At 38.1% G+C, this 17,544-nt stretch overlaps 1 protein-coding gene across 14 annotated transcripts in view; it reads left to right on the top strand.

Moving 5' to 3' along the window:
- The window catches only part of nrm (neuromusculin), a 627,637-nt gene that overhangs the window by 591,895 nt on the left and 18,198 nt on the right, over positions 1 to 17,544 (top strand). For 10 of the 14 annotated variants that reach the window (XR_002009458.2, XR_002009460.2, XR_002009463.2 and 7 more), the window contains 10 exons: positions 176 to 354; positions 2,844 to 3,155; positions 4,676 to 4,942; positions 5,834 to 5,993; positions 8,557 to 8,759; positions 9,752 to 10,015; positions 11,168 to 11,428; positions 12,473 to 12,508; positions 14,566 to 14,706; positions 16,269 to 16,302. Coding sequence is in view for 9 of the 14 variants with exons in the window: in XM_019051885.2 (XP_018907430.2) it covers positions 176 to 354; positions 2,844 to 3,155; positions 4,676 to 4,942; positions 5,834 to 5,993; positions 8,557 to 8,759; positions 9,752 to 10,015; positions 11,168 to 11,428; positions 12,473 to 12,508; positions 14,566 to 14,706; positions 16,269 to 16,302 (1,857 nt within the window). In the remaining 5 variants the exon portion in view is untranslated. The remainder of the gene's footprint in view (positions 1 to 175; positions 355 to 2,843; positions 3,156 to 4,675; positions 4,943 to 5,833; positions 5,994 to 8,556; positions 8,760 to 9,751; positions 10,016 to 11,167; positions 11,429 to 12,472; positions 12,509 to 14,565; positions 14,707 to 16,268; positions 16,303 to 17,544) is intronic. The other 4 variants (XM_019051859.2, XM_072301100.1, XM_072301099.1 and 1 more) reach the window with 2 other exon arrangements.

Below are 17,544 nucleotides of genomic sequence, written 5' to 3' on the forward strand. Positions count from 1 at the left end.
TCACTGTAATTGATTCAGGTGGTTTCAATCCAACGATGAGCGTATCGTTGGATCTTCTCACAGATGCTGTGCATGTGGGATTTGTTTCTACCTGCGAGATTTTCCAAGACTATCAGGGAAAATTTTTATACTATACTTTTTTACTATATTTTTTCTAACTGTTTTTTGTCGGCAGGTTTCGGAACGACCAAGAGGTGGATATAAACTCGGACCACTACGAAGGAGGCTCAGTGGACCAACCAACGCTGCTCATCAAAAACTCGACGCGACACGATCACGGCATCTACACTTGCGTCCTCGAAAACGAAGTCGGAGTCTCCGAATCTATAAACGCCATCAACGTCTCTATTCTTTGTAAGTTCCTTTTACATTTGGCCCCAGTTTTAACAGAAACGCACCAAGTTCCATCTCGGAAAAAATGAATTGGGAGTATTTTTAAATTCAATCGGTCGTAAATTCTCTCCTGCCAAAATTTTATGTCGAAAAAAAAAAAACAAAAATTTGAAGTTGAAAATATTCGTAAAAGTTTACCCTCAACATTTAGAGTATCTGTTTCTCGGTTCAAACTTGACGCCCTTTTGGTACGTTTTTATTCAATTCTGTCCATTTTAGGTATCGCGAGATGAGAGAAAAATTCAATTTAAAATTAAGGCACGTACATGCTGACCGGGCGGAGATAATATGCTAGAATTTAAAATTATCCGGAAAAATTCTAAATGTCTCAAAAGTAAAATTAAAAATTTTCGAAATTCTATTAATTGAGGAGTTTGAAGGACAAGGCGCATGAGTGCAGTTTTTTTAAAAAATAAAAAAAATGAGGTAGAGTAGTCTCTCCGTATAACGACTATCGATATAACGAGAACCTCTCCATAGTGAGGAAATCGGACCGGTCCCTCGATCCTCCTGTAACAAATACATATATTTTCCTCCCAACGTAACGAGCATGGCAACGGAGCAACTCTCTCTGTGACGCGCAGCCGTCGACCTCTGCCATGCTCAGGATAAACGCCCTATGAACATTCAAATGTCACCTAATCGCTTCCCGGAAAGTATATATTTTTGGAGACATTTTTCCTTGAAATTTTCAGACCCGTTAGATAAAATTGCGAACAAAATTTTCTGAAAAATCAGGAGAAAAATACTCATAAATTTTCCCGAAAATTCTTGATTTGTCAAAGGAAATTTGGCGAAGTCTGGATGTTCATACGGCGTTTTTCCTTAGCTCGGTAGACCTGGCTCACGGGTCAAACCTAGGCACTTGCCTGCTCTAGAGTGTAAGCAATGACTACTGCCGTTGTTTACGAGTTTCCAGTGGCTGACAAATTGGTGGAGTTTCACAAGAGGCGCGGGCTGTGCGGGCATGGTGTCAACCGCTTGTAAATGACAACAGGCATTAGAAAGATTTTATGGATTTTTTTTCTCCTTTTTTTATCATTTAAATGACAGTAATTTTTACACACAGTGTGCAAAAACTTAATGGCAGGGACAAGTTGAAAAACGCTAACTCGGCGGGTTTAGCTAATCGCGCCAAACACAATGCGGTCGGCGTAAAAAGCATATTAGCGCCTATCAGACTGTCGGAATACTTCACGCATTGCGCGTACACTACGGTTGCGTGCTGAGCGCATAATAGCGCCTCCAAGACCGCAGGAATACTTCACGCATTGCGCGTTCACCACGGTGGGCGCTATAGACGTTTACAATTCTTAATTTTTCGGTGCCAAACCGACCGTGGTGCACGTGATTTCCGACCAGTGCACTCTGCGAGCCTGCAATCCTAAGATCGAGGAATCGCACGTCATAATGAGAGATTTAAAATTAGTGGTGAAATATAAATTGTGAAAAATTTATCACAAAAATCCGATTTTTAAGCATCAAAGAGCGAGTTTGAAATTAAACGCCGCCGTTCGGCTCCATGAAATTTTGAAACTTTAAACACGTATTTCTTGAAGTAGCAAAAGCTGCACTGATCTCTCTTGTCCTCCAAGTCCCTCATTTTACCTTTGATGTAACTGACGTTTCACCACAAAAATCCTCTGAAACAAATTCTGCTACCAGTGCAAACCTGCAGACAACCTAGGCTTACGTTTCTATTTCAGCGTTAAAATCTCCTACATGCCACCCAAAAGCGCTAGGCGTTTCCTGATGGTTGGGTCGCGAAGGAGCCAAGAAGCTTCAGCCCAAAATCTTAATTAGACTAGAAAAGTTTTGAAGGAGACTAGATTTCGAAAATTTGAGCTTTGCTTACTTCCTTCCGCCATTACATCAACACCAAGACCATCTGCTCAGAACTTGTATTCTGCACTCACTGCTCTGCCGGATGCGATTTAATCGTCATGCGCGGGAAAAAATGAATTGCTGATATAACAATTAAATTGTTAAAACATATGTCCGACATGTTTCAAATCTACATTTTACCCTAGTGGAAAGCTAATTTAACCACAATGCTAGTTAAATCAGCATTTTTTTATTGTAAAATCTACATTGAAACATGTCGAACACTTATTTTAGCTACAAAAATGTTAAATCAGCAATTCCATTTTCTCCGTGTGTTATTGACGCACTGGAATTAAAAGTCGTTTGAATCTTGAGTCCAGACTCTTGAAATCAATGACAAGAAAAAGTACTCTTGATTCAATCGGATTTTTGCTCGAATCGAAGGGAAATCCGCTTAAATTAAGAGGCTTGGTTCTCGATTTAAGCGAAAATCCGATTGAATCAAGAGTTTTCTTTCTTGTCAATGCTTTTAAGAGTCTAGACTCGAGACCCAAGCGACTTGTTTTTCCAGTGCGGCTTACGTTATCGGGGTACTGAGATTTGGGCGTTGTGTTTTTGACTTTCAGTCAAGCCGGTGGTGAGGCTGCTGATGGAGCCGGCGACTCCGGTGAGCGAGCTGACGCGGGCGAACATCACTCTGGTCTGCCAGGTGGAGGCCGGGAACCCCTCGCAGCTCCAGGCGGTCAAGTGGTACCTGGACGGGGAGCTGCTCAAGGAACTCCCCGACTGCGACAACAACACCGCCAACTGCGACATCGACCCGAGCAAACTTCTCCTCCAGATCGTCGAGCGGACCTTCCACGGCAACTACTCCTGCATCGGCATGAACGAGGCCGGCTGGGGCCCCCTCTCGCCCAACACCGAGCTCATCGTTTACTGTAAGTCCAACGCCTTTTTCCAGTCAGTCTCGAAAACAGAGCGGCTTAAACCTCATAACTTCTCTTTCTCTCTTTCTGCCTCTTCTTCTTCATCATTCTGTCTTTTTTACTTCGCTCTATCCTTCTTCCTCTCCTGCTCCCCTGCTTTCCTCTTCATTTCCATATTCTTCTGTTCCTTCCTCTTCTTTTCTCCTTTTTTTCTTCTTACCCTCTCTTCCCTTTCATCTTCTTCATCTCCTCTTCTTCCATTTTCTTCTTCCTCTTCTTCTTGGATTTTTATTTACAAAAAAACCGAACTTTTCAAAATTGCGGCCTAATCAACCTTAGAATGGCGTTTTTTTTGGATTTTTTTTTGGTTTGAGAAAGAAGAATCTAACGTCAATTTGTTTTTCTCGCACCGAAGTACCACCTAAACCAGGTTTCCATCGCAAAAATCCGAGGTCGCCAATTTTCCGCCATTTTTAAATTCAACAGGCCGCCATTTTGAAAAATTCAGAAAAAAAAAGATCGTCAAATTTATTTTTCTCGGGCCAAAATACCCCGATTTGAAATTGAGGTTCTTCCATTTGAAAAAAAGAGTTGGGGTTCGTTACTCCCTCAAGCGCCCCCCCCCCCCTCCCTGAAAATTTTAGGTGAGCCAGAAAGTAGCTCCTTTCTACCTAGGAACATCCTCCAAGTTTTAAGTCTTTGCGTCAATTAGGTAAAAAGTTTGAGGGTGGAGAGGGGACTTTGCGGACACTTTGCACGGTTGCGACTTTTTGAATTTCCCGCGCCTTTTTTAAATTTCGTGCAAGTTTTATCCCGCCAAATTTCTTATTTCCTCCCTTGCCCACTGGCGCTACTTCCGTTTCCGGCCGCGAAATCAGTTTGTGTGTTTATGTTTATGTATGACATGTTTGAGGTTATGGTTATTATTGGTTTCTTAAATTCTCAATTTGCAATCAAACATTTGTCAATCACTTGAACCAGGTAATGATAATCAGCTCTGGCCTTGCCTCTATAGTGTTCTTTTCTTTTTTTTTTCTGAAGTACGTAAACCAAATAACTTTGCATCCATCTTTGACACTGAAGAGCACAAACTTTCGGTTAATATATATCAATTTACATACCCAAAGAAATGCCCTACTGTGCTCAAACATATGTCTAATAAACGTAAGGTATTCTTAGCCATATCAAGTTACCTACATGCTCCAATTGCTTTCATCTTGATTGTCGATTCCAACTTTTCATTTTTTCCATCAAACTTACCTACTGCTCAGTCTACTTACGAAGCATTCATTGGCATTCTCTTACTCATCAATGAATCTCAGTGTTAGTCTGTCGAATAAAATTAATGTTAGAGCCTGTTTTAGATAATTTGTGCTCAGACGTGCAAGAATCCTTATTTCCCACTCACAGCGAAACAGGACAAGTTATCTGGAATGGGCTGTAGGTTGCTGGTCTACAACCCACTTTATTTTTAATGAAGTTTATTCTATGGTATGATCATATTTTGAAAAATTTCTTGTTACTCATTGCAGATCCCCCAGGGCCAGCAACACTTGTATACGAGCCGCGGCGGGTGGTGAAGAACGGTGCAGTAACATTAAGCTGCAGTGTGGAGGATGTCGGGCGGCCAGAGTCAACAGCTTTTCGCTGGAAACGAGGCAACCACATTGTGCCAGATGTCACCAGTGGCAACTGGTCCATTGAGCTTGTCACTCTTGAGTCTGAGTCCAATTTTACATGCTACGCTGTTAATGAGGGTGGTGATGGCCAGCCTGCAACAACATATATCGATGTACTAGGTATGTTTCCAAACCGATGGTGTAACTGCAAAAACGCTTATCTCGGTTGTGGCGTTTGAAAATCTCCGCTCCTATTTTATTTTTTAAAGGGAGATCAAACCAACATTATGGCTTGAAATTCTCACACAGCATTCTTCACGAAGAGCAGAAAAATCTCCAAAAATTTCAATAAATGACGTTAAGTGGTTTTCCATGTTTATAACATAGCATAACAGTAAGTCTGCAACGCCGTAAACCAATATACGCATTTCTGCAGTTTCACCATCAAAATACTATCAGTTTTTCTGTAGTACTAGAGTTGGCTTTTTTTAACAGTATCTATCTTTCAAACAAGACATTTTTAAAGTTAGGTACTTTTAAACAAATTCTCCACAAGTTGGCATTACAAAAGGTAGAAGTCAAATTGGACGTATTTCTGTCAAACGGAACTAAGCGCCATAGGGTGAGGAAGGTAGAGGGGGGGCTTGGATTGGTGGCGAAACCGGGCGTCGGGCTCAATCCGTCCTATACTCGCAATGCTTTTCCATGGCGCCTAGTTCAGTTTGACAGAACACGCTATCCGGCATTCTAAATTCCTTAAAAGGAACTCAAATTGGCGCTTAGTTCCGTTTGACAGAAATACGTCCAATTGTCACCACATACCTACTACTTTCGGGACGATTAGCTATTTAAGAGAAATTGCTCCTCTGTTGTCAGAAAATATTGATAGGTATTGATACCTATTGGCAATATGAATGAATCAAGGGATTATTTGCAACAAAAAAATCTGGCAACATCTAGGACATTATGATGAGATATTTTCAAATATTTTGATGACTTGATCTCAATAACTTACAATTTCTGAAGCATTACAGTATTTCTAACGAATTTTCTTTGTACTTTTTTTTCCAGCTCCTCCTGCATTTATTGAAAGACTACCTCCTTATTATGGAGCTCTAATCAACGCTCAACACATTAGCATATCCTGCCGGGTGGAATGTTCACCCAGATGCTCAATAAATTGGTTGAAAAATGGACGACCAATTGATTTCCGCCCTGGTGTGCCATCCAGGTAACTTTTCTCTGTTTAATATCTTGCTTATCAAATGGGATTATCATTGCAGTAAGGATAGAGAAGCATTTACTGGCATACTGTGCTAGGAAGGAATTGATCAGGCAAACAGGGATTACAGTTTATTTGGAAGTGCCTAATCATATGGTTTTAGAAAGGTATGTGTATATTTTCTGTATATTTTTGTATGTGTGTGTGATCAAAGCAATCAAGGAATTGATGAATGGAAGAGCTCTTGGGCCAGGAAACATTCCAGCTGAGATAATTAAATGTGGGACTGGCAAGTTGGTTAACCATCTCAGGGATTTGCTGCAGAAGTGCATTGACGGTGATAACATCCCGGACGAATGGAAAGAGGCCTGGATAACAGTGTCGCATAAAAAAGGAAGGAAGGATGACTGTGGGAACTACAGAGGGTTAGCGGTGACAGGAACGATAAGTAAAATTTATGGAAAAGTGTTGAAAGCGAAGATCGAAGAGGAGTGGACCCCGTTCGAGGCGGAGGAGCAAGCAGGTTTTAGGGCTGGTCGGTCTACTGCTGATCATCTGTTCTGTGTGACCCAGTTAACCGAAAAGAAGAGGATTGTTGGTCAGGAGCTCCATTTAGTGTTTTTGGATATCAAAAAGGCTTATGATAGTATTCCTCTTGTGAAACTTTGGGAAGTCCTAGAAGAAACTGGTTTTAGTAAAGGACTTATTGGGGCAGTCAAGCAGTTTTATCAAGGGCTTTTGCCAGAATCAAGTGGCAAGGAAGGCTTTCAGACGGTTTTTTTGTCACCAAGGGGCTTAAGCAGGGATGTTGTCTGTCACCGACGCTATTTAAGATATATCTAGAGCACGTTCTGAAGGAATGGAAAAGAAAGTGTGCCGGAATGGGCGTCCCTCGGAATGAGCAAGAAACACTGTTCACGCTATGCTTTGCTGATGACCAGGTAGTCATAAGTCAAGATCACGATGACGCGGAGTATATGACCTGTAAGTTGGTTGAGGAGTACCGCAAGTGGGGCCTCAAGGTTAGTGTCCGTAAGACAAAGAAGATGTCAGTCCGGGGTGCTCAGCAAAGCATAGCCTTGGAGGATGGTCAACATATTGAAAGTTGCGAACAATACAAGTACCTGGGGGTGAAGCTGACTTCGGATGGGAAGTTGGATCAGGCCATTCGGGACCGTAATCTTCAAGGAAGGAAAGCCATCGCCATGCTTAATGGGATTCTTTGGGACCAAAGGATTTCCAAGGACAATAAAAAGAGGATTTTTAACTTGGCTGTCAAGCCCATTATCACCTATGGCAGTGAAGTGTGGCAGTTGAAGAAGCGGACCCAAGAAATGCTCAAGGCGACCGAGATGGATTTCTGGCGAAGATCGGCTGGAATCTCGAGGAGAGAACGTGTCAGGAATGAACGTGTCCGAGAGAAAATGGGCGTTGAGAGGACGATTGTGCACGATATCATGACCAAGCAATTGGTATGGTATGGGCATGTGCAGAGAATGGCTTATACCAGGTTGCCGAAGAAGGTGTTGGAGTGGGCCCCCCCATGTAGGCGACGGAGAGGGCGTCCAGCCAAACGGTGGGTAGAGGGCATCCGTGAAGAGATGGAGAGATGCCAGCTTCCGGAGGATCTCTATCATGACAGATTCCTGTGGAGAGTAGGCGTCGCAGAGCGCCCTAGCGCGCCGTAAAAGCGGCTCATACATACATACATGTGTATATTTTCTGAGGCTCTCTCCCTCATATAGTGATATCGATATTATCGCATTGATATTTCAGTGTCGATATATTGTCTGTATCGATACATTTATCTCTAGAGATATTGAATCAATTTTTTTTTCTTTCTTCTTCTTAGTTCTGTATCGATAGTAGATTTGTACTCAATACCAACCGTTAATATCGGCAATACCAGGGGCATATCTCCACAAAATTTTCTTAAAGGGATGTCAAGAGCACAAAAGTGACAAGGAAACCAAATTTGTATAGTGTATAACATGCATAGGAGCGATTGAGGGCAATTGAGAAATATGTGTTATTGAATAAATTGAGGTGAATTTGTATTAAGGACACTCTGAGTGAAGAACGCATTCATGCATCACTCATTGTAGCCTTGAAAAGTGCTTGAAAAATGTCCTACCTATAACTAATTAAATAATGGAATCACCATAGATTCACTCCATACTTTCAGAAAATGAAATGAAAAGAGTGTGTGCCACTGACCCACTTAAGTCACAGAAAGTGAGAAAATGAGATAATTAACTACTTTGTAATCGCTGGCTAAGGAAGAAATTTCACAAAAGGTCCTGAAAATTGCATGAAAATTCTTCACAAGAACTTGCGATAAGTGCCTGATTTTTATTCTTGAAGCTGAACTAACTATGCCACAGCAATATTAATTAACATTTATCTATAGATCCTATTTTTCATTGATTATCCTTCTCACTAGTCATTTTAAAATCTCTTTTTAATCATTTTTTTTTTTAAAATTTAACTTATAATTAATTTTTATCTTTAAATTTTATCCATCACCATTAAAATTGAACAATATTACCGATTAATTTTTCCTCTGCTGCAGGTATATAATCAAGAATACCGAGATGGAAGCGGAACCCAGGTCCAATGATTTTGAGTCCACTCATTCGGTGCTCATTTGGAACATGACGGCATGGCCCGGCGGTCAGTTGGATCCAATTTACGATAATGTCAATTACACATGCCAGTCAACAGGGAACTCAGTTGGAGTCGGCGTAAAAAGTACAACGTTTTTTGGCATCGAGTGTAAGTGCCTTGAGTTCACTTTTTTCACCATGATTGAATTTAATATGTTAGGGTCTGCAGCATCGGTTTTTAAGATTCTTGTGTTGGTTGGATGAAGGGATTCCTCATCCCCCATCATCCAAGAAATCATTATTTTAAAGTTGGGGAATTTTTTTGCAAAAATATAGTGTCAAGAGTCAGGAAATGATTAATATGCTACTAATTTTAAGTTTAAAAGGTTGGCAGGAAGTGCCCTCCTCTTCTGGAGACTCCTCTTGTCTCAAATAGGACTGAAATTTTAAGAAAGTTTTAGTTTTTCTTTCCAGAGTGATCTTTAGAGCACATTACCTCGTTTCCTCATCACAGTACACTATCTCTTCCAAAAGTTCTTTACCTGCTTAAAAGTGAGAGGTACAAAAGTAGCTCATTCATACAGAAATATGCAGGGTACGGAACAGGGGGCAGAAAGTTCTAAGCCGTCTCACATTTTTAACCTAAATTCCTAAAGGCAAAAGGAAAAAAAGAGAAATAAAAACAACCTTCTCACCCCCAAAGTTGGACTTTTCCACAGCCAAATAGCTGTACTCATTTAAGTTTTCAGATAAAATTTGACAACTTCCCTAAATTTCCCCGTTGCGTGGTCAGGAAGTTTCTACTCTCCCATCAGGAAATTTGAAAGGGCCCTGAAAATTTCGACCTAGTCATCATATTATTTTATTGCAATCATTATTTTTAGATTCTAGATATTACTGTGATGTTTTGCATTTTAGCACTTTTTCTTTAGGAATTTCTGAACTTGCCAATCACTTGTTCCATTTGGGAAAAATTTGTAAGGTCTCGTCAGGATTCTAAAAAATTCTGATGGTAGAATTTTTGATTGCTTCCAAATTCACTACAATGGGAAGCCCCTCATACTCTCATTCATTCAACTTTTCTGCTCCTTGAGACTTTTTTCAATTCCTTATTTCATTTGTCCTTTGCTCTGTATACTTAATGTCATTCTTCATTTTCAGATCCTCCCGACAATTTGACGGTTTCAAATAGAGTTGTGAATGTGATCGAAGGGAATGTGCCTGAAAAAGTAGTTTGCAATGCTAAAGCATACCCTGAAGCATCATATCATTGGAAACGAGAGACTGAACCCTCAAGCATTGTCATGAAAGGCAATGCGCTCATTTTGAACTACGCAATCGCAAAGAAAGATGGCGGCAATTATATTTGTGAAGCCTACAACAGACACGGAAATAATACTATTAAAACTTATGTTAATGTTATGTGTAAGCACAACCCATCTCCTTTCTACCATGATTTAGCATGATTTTTTCCATTTTTATTCTTGTCCTTATCTTTTACGATCTACATATATTTGTAACTAGATAACATTTTTCATAAAGGATCTAGCATTTTTGGCTCAATTTAGAAACAATGTGTCTATGATTAGCTTCCCTATGCAGATAGGTGCTTTCATATGAGTTAGAAATAATGCAAAATGTGGTCGAAACGTCCACCGGCAGTAGGACCTTACTGCTAGAAACATTAATTTGAGCTATCAAGGCATCTGGTTTAAATATGTTCTACAAACATATTGCCCCAAAAATACTCAAATATATGAAACCAAATTGTTTTAACACAGATTTAGATTGTTTGAAATTTGTTTTCAGAAGAAATTAGCTTTGATAAATAAGTACCTAAAATTATAAACTATTTTAGTCTAACGATGTCGCTTAATTGAATCAGTGAGTTTGAAAACGCACCAACTTGGGTTTTTTTCGATTTTCACTTTTTTACGGTTTAGTAACACTTATTGATAGAAGCATCTGCACTCAAAAGGACATTTCGAAGTTGCAATCGGAAGTGCTCGAAACAGCGACGGGAAATGGGAAGAATCGAAGTATTTCATTGGAAATACCAATTTTTGGCCGTTTCAAGGGGAATGGGTGACCATCCGATTTTGCGGTTTTCTTTTTTCGGTTCAGCATACCTTGTGCCAACAAGTTATATTAATATTCAAACGTTATTCAGGTCGAAAAATATAAATTTTTCAGGGCAGACTATGAAGAATCAGTATCTGAAAGTCGGTGAGAACGAAAACACACCAACTCAGAAATTTTTAAACGCTTAATTCTCTGTCATCAAACATGGTGTATGGATTTCAACTTGGTGCTTTACAAAGTCTCTGAGTACTTGTCCTTTGGCACGAAACAGGTTTTTCTTGACCTAACTTCTTCGCCCGCTGCGCAGTTTTAGGTGTTTCCTGAACAATTTTTTTTTTCGGAGTTGGTGTGTTTTCGAACTCACTAATTCAATTTCTCTAATCAGCAGAAAAACAAAGGAAAATTCACAACTTATTCTCTAAAATATCATTTAGGAGAGGATGTAATATGTACTCCTAATTTTTTAACAGTTATATTTTTTTGGTCTTTTTGCAGACAAACCGGAATGTGATATTTTCAAAAGTGAAGTTGACGGGAAGGTAGTTTTATATTGCAATGCTCATGCGAATCCTTCGGAGGTGGACTTCACATGGAAGATAAAGAACGAGAACGAATCTATTAGTGAGAATGTTGAGAAAAAGGGATTACAAAGCATTTTAACCCTGGAAACTCGAGTAGAAAATTTTAGAACTTATTTATGCTATGTTAACAACTCCGTAGGGATGTTAACAATACCTTGTGAAGTAGATGTTTCTGGTAAGTCTCTCACTAGTTTTGAATTTTTTATTTGTTTCTTTAGCCTATGAACGTACCTGTTTTCATTAAATTTTGGAAGAATCTAACAAGAACCAACAAATTTGCTTTCTACTGTACCGAGAAAAATTATTGGAAAATTTTCAACAAACCAATTGAATACCTGAAGTTTTATTAGAGACTGATTTGTTTCACTAAAATTAAGGTTCTGGGTTCAAGAAGGGCTTGTTTCAGTTAGGTTTTTCTAGAATATTCGTTGCTAATTCATGTCTAAAAGAAGAAATTGGTAATTTTTCCAGATTTTTCTCCCCAGAAAATCATTGAATCACAATAATTATTCATTTAACTTTTAGTGAAATGCATCCATTCATCTTCCTCATGAAATATTAGCAGAGATGCTGAAATACCGCAACTGTGCTGTGGCCCTCTTGCACCTAGCGCCCTAATTTATATCGGTTCAAAATCGGGAGAACCCCAACTTTCCTCCATTTCTGGCGTGATTCATGCGTCATATATTGAAATAGATTCAGAAAATGCCATTTTTTTTTAAATGAGATTTTTTACTTTTGATTTTGCTTCTTATCCCTGATATTATTCCCTATATTATTCCTTTATCGTGCAAATGAACCAATAATTTGCCTGCAAAGCATATTAATTCTTCCAAAATGCTGTGCTTGTAAAGTCCTTAAACTGACTCCAAGTAATTTTAAATGATAAGAGAAGCATAATAATAGCACGATTTAACAATAAAGTACAAGAAACAACCCTTCAAAAGTGTATACGAAAAGATTACTAAAGTAAAAAAAAAAAAAACAGCCAGGACGTTTTGGGCTTAATTTTGAACTGGAAACAAAGCTAAAAATTGATACAAGAAATTCAGCATGCAACTAACACCGAAACTAATCAGTATTTTCAAGTCCCAAATTTTTTTTGAAAGAATGATAGTGTGAAATGTCGGAATGTCTTAACACCACAATACGAGCTTTCTGCTAGCCGCAGCCCTAACCTTTGTTCCAATTAAACTGAATTTGAAATGATTTTTTTTAGCTCACGAGGAAAAAAGTAGTAAATTTCTTGACGCAGGTAGGATTCTTGAATGTTCTGTCAGCGTTCTAGAGAGCTTGCTGTTTTCATGTGCTAATCATGTTTTGTTCATCCCGAGCTTTTAGAACCAGATTGTCGTATTACGACACACATGAGAAGAGAGAGAGAGAGCTGTTACAGCCTATCCTAGCTCATCCTAAAATCTCCTTCCTCATCCTTAAGTAGTACAGGTAGTAATATATTGTTACTAGGTACAAGGTAAAATTATTGCTATTATATTGAAGTGTTGTGTATGTTGACTACCCACCAATTGAAGGGGCTCCTGCTCCTCTTTTTGTAATTTATCGCATTTAAATTGGAAAAAGTTGCAATCGTTTTACCACCCTGCTTTCTCCCACATGGAACTCATTTCATTGATCGTTTAAAATTGGCATTTATCAACCGAATGATGGAATACTATTGCAGTATTATCGCAAAATCATTTTAATATCCTCGCTCAGTCGTGCTTTTTGGACCCAAAACCCAATTGATTTAGAGCCAAGGGGATGTCTAATAGGCAAAATGCTACAAAAAATTATTTCTATTTGAACGTCTAAAGGCGGTACACCTCTGTTTTGTAGGGAAAGAATTGTGATGCTTCTCTGTGACGGGCTGCAGACTTCCAGGCTGCCGAAATGATTTAGGAAACAATTTAACTCCTTGTCTTCGTTTCATAACTGTGTTTTTAGAATTTACTCCGTATTTCAAATTCTTTTTGATTTTTATACAAAAAGATAACCTTTTTATAGGCTAGATTGAAATATCAGATGAGTTTAAGTTCTAATATGCAGCTGTAAATTCCATCCCTGCTTGATAGGTTTTCAAACCAGCAAGATCCTCTTTTTACCGCAGCACTTTTTTTTTACTTCTGCAGAAAGAGGTCGTACGTCTTTCATTAGTCACCAAACTTAATAATGTAAGAGGGCGCATAAATTGTAAGGAACTACTCTTCAGTAGCGATTTTTCTTTCCTGTTCGTTTTCAGATTGGAATTTGTTTGTTGGATGTTAACCAAAATTTAGCTATAGTTGTAATAGCTTTTATTGTGTCCATTCTAATATTTTTGTAGACTGCTTTGATTTTTTCCTCTCTTTGCGCTAGAATTGTTAAAGTGCTGCTAATATTCCTGTAATTTTTTCTTGAAAAGCCTTGTTAGTTGATATTTTCTCCGTCATCTTTATCAGAATACAGAATGTCGTCCTCCATACGAAGAAATGTATCTTGTCTGCGCTGTTTTTGTATTACTATAAACATTTTATTTTTTCCGAAGAGGAACGTCTGAAATTTTTTTTGTCTCCTTTCACAAATGTAAAGTAAAATCAGTGGAAATTTCTGGCAAACTCTAGTGACGGTTCTTTTAAAAAAAAAATAAAATGTAAATAATGAATACCAAGACTTTGCAATCGGGATATGTTCCTTTGTGTGGAAGACAACGATAATACTGCAATGCTACTTTGTTTCCTGATCACTCTGAGAAGTATTAAAACCAAAACTATTTGGCTGACATTCACATCATCATCATCAGATCATTATTCTTAATAGATGGTAAAACAGGGTCAAAAACTACTATCAGAAGAGAGGCATGGATAAAACAACAAAGATAGGAAATTAGAACAAAAAACCAAGAGAAACTGAACAAAATAAAGTAATAATAAAATGAAATGTACTTTGCCGTCATTTTTTCTAGGGAATTCAGAACTTGAGGTAGATGTACAAAACATTCAAGCAATCATTGAACCCTAAACACAATAAAAATGAAGATGGCAAGACAAACAAATAGTATACAGAAACAAAGGAGAGAGGGGGCATTTTCATTTTGAAAACTTAAATGCTCAAGACTCAGCTTAGTATGAGGAGAAAATACAATAGTATTAATCACAGCCATTGAAAATTTTTTGAAGGCATTATCATGAAGTCTTAAGTTTCAATACAAATAACTATTCAGTATGCATTATAATTGGATAAGTGAGTATGATTTCCGCCTCATATTGTTCATGTTCAGCTGTAATTTCATTTTTTTATTATTGCTGTATTCTAACAAGGTCTGATTTTTTACAGGGAGCACGGCCTGGTGGCGAGCCTTAGAACAAGAAAAAATGTTGATACTTTTAGCAATAATAATCAGTGCCATACTGATGGTACTCATCATCTGTGTTGTGATCATCATAGTTTGTCGACGTAAGAGACATTCGAATAAATGTAAGTAAACCATTATTTTGTTTTGTATATTTACTTCTTGCCATCCCTTGGACTTTTTGTCCGTCTTATCCTAGACAAGCTAGGAGACAAGCTTTTTGTTTTCCATGAGTTTTGTCCTGCCAAATGCTCTAGTTTATCGGATTAAGTTGATCTCTATCAACTTTTGGCCATGCTACTCTCAAAGGTAATTTATTTTTTTATGTATGCATAAGCATCTAGCAGTAATTGCCTGCAATGTGTTACTTTTGATATTGTATAATTTTGATTAACACTTATTTACTGTGCTTATTGTTGGAGGGAGTTTAGGAATAAAAAAAATGGGAAAATATTCCCATCTGAAGCAAAGAAGAAGCACACAATTCTGCCGTGTTATGGAAGAGAGCCTCAAGTGCATTTCTATGGTGAGCCATGGTTAGCACTTGCTTTAATGGCTTTTTGAGGCTCATCTCAGAATAAACTTACAGCTTTTTTCTGTGATACGGCAGAATTTTTTGTTTGTACAGCTATCAAGTGAAATTTGAGATGAGGTATACTTAGATATTTTAAAATTGTCTACTGAGAGTCTAAAGTCTCTGAGAAGTTTCCCTAGACTAAGAAAACTTTACTCCCGAAGTTTGAAGGTGAAACTTCATTTAGTTTTCTGTTGAAAAAATAAAACATGAGAGAAAGTTAGACAACGTATAACACAGTTGGGCTAGCTCTGGTTTAATTTTGTTGCTCCTAATTTTTGAGAATCCTGAAAACAAAGTATCAGAACCACTCTAATGTCACGTTTGTGGTTTTTGCTTCGATTGCGTAGTTATATTTGTGCCATCGGTTTTTCTTTCATTTAGAAATGCTTTGCTTCTTCTACTTTTTTTTCGCATTTCATTGATTTTGCTCCTTGAGTTCGCATTTGTCATAATCTTACGGCTTGCTCTGACATCGGAGTCCATGTGTCCCTCTCGATGCATCATGATAGCAAGCTTTATTTGAGTTTGATGCTTTCTAATATTCATTTACTCCATGTGAAGTTTCCTCTTATCATGTTTCGTCTAATGTATCTAACTCAACACATATTGTATCATATTTTCACTCAACATTACGTTGGCTGAAATCGACATGACAAGCTAGGATTTTAGACTCGCGAGTGAACTTGGTTCATGCGTTCTTCAAAAGTGATTGAAAAATGTTTGATTTTGAATATTTTTCAAGGCCCTGAAAGTGCTTGAATTTTTCTATCTATTGATTGAGAACGATAAATGCTCATTGTATATACATACAAAGTTGATAATGATAGAAGAAAGCAGAAGAAAAAAACTGAAGAAATCCTCACAATTGGTACATCTCAATTTCAGAGTCAGGTTCATTATGTCTGTCATCTCTTTAGTTTGAAGGTTCAAAGTTGAGGAAAAATAATGCAATTTAATCAGAAGATTGCCCGAAAAATTGAGCCAAGAGAATGCTCAGATTTTCAATCTAATAACCCGCTACCCGTTCAGTCTTAAAGTTTGATTTGATTTTGCTTATTACCTCCACTAACACATTAAATTAATGTCTCTTCCCTTATTTTCCGTGTACAGATAATAACCCAGTGGAAATGGAGGATAGGCAGAAGTAAGTTTAAATTGATTTTGCGTATTCATTTTTAATCCTTTCTCGTTTGGGTATATGCATGTCGCCAGACCCTACCTTTCTTCTAACCAGATGTCTGTGGGATTGTTTCTCATCCAAAAATGTACTTTAGTAGGTTGAAAGAAGGTATTGTACATTTCATAGAGAGATTCTCCTTTATGGAAAATTGCAGTTCATGTATTTGTCCTAGTGGTCACTCTAGGTCAGTACTCAATAGGTTGCAGGTTCGAATCCCAGTTGTGGCAACAAATTTACCAGGAGCTGACAGGTGCATCTGCAGAAACAGACTCCTTTCAGCCCTAATCCCTGAAAATATGAAAGCCTAGAGCATGGTATGTGTGGTTCAAGTAGCAACTGGGCTCTGCCTGGTTTGTAGGACTGTAAAGCAAGAGATAGAAAAAATTAAAAACAATTTTACGACCTGAGGGGAGAAAACGCTCAATTTAGCTGAGAAATCAGAAATAATTTCAAAATTCATTTTTGGATGAGGCTTGCGATTAAAATCATGAATTTCTTCCTTTCTGTGTCATCAAAAATGAGTTTACAACCAAGGCCATGAAGGCCGAGTGCCGAAATTCCGTAAATGAAGGGTGGAATGAAACCCTTGTTAGCATGTCAATGAGCGAAGAAACCCATTTGCAGTATCCTTGATTTTAAGTGGCTTTATGTCATTTCATCCACCAAGACCCAAGGAAAGCTGTTTTACGAAAATATTGGCCCACAATTTTCTATTTTCAAAATTGCATCAAAGCTCCAGTGAAATGGAAATACATCCAACTCCACTAATATACATTCAGCAGCTAAATATGTGAACATGATAGTAGCTCATGTCTCCCAAAATATACATTGTTATTCTATCAGAAGTTTCTTAACTGGAAAAATATGGGTCAGTTGCTGTGTTGTTTGAGAAATAATTTAAAAGTTCAAAAAAATCAAAAATGGCAAGATTTCAGTTTTAATTTATTTGTTTATCATTGGAATTTCATGAAGGTATTTTGCTAATTGGGTTTAGTTCTCGTTCTCAGTAGCGGGTTTTTCTGAGATCAGCGCAGCTTCATTTTCAACAGTCAGCACTCTGCCTTCATGTCCTTGCACACAACTCTCTATTTCAGTTCTAATATTCATCAATGACTTTGGTGGAATCTAATGTATACAGTAGAGGGAAAATGATTTCGTCTTCTGCAGTAGAAGGAAAATGGTTTTATCTTCTGCCTCTGTATTTTC

This window comes from Bemisia tabaci, chromosome 5 (genome assembly GCF_918797505.1).
Source record: "Bemisia tabaci chromosome 5, PGI_BMITA_v3".
Taxonomy (NCBI): domain Eukaryota; kingdom Metazoa; phylum Arthropoda; class Insecta; order Hemiptera; family Aleyrodidae; genus Bemisia; species Bemisia tabaci.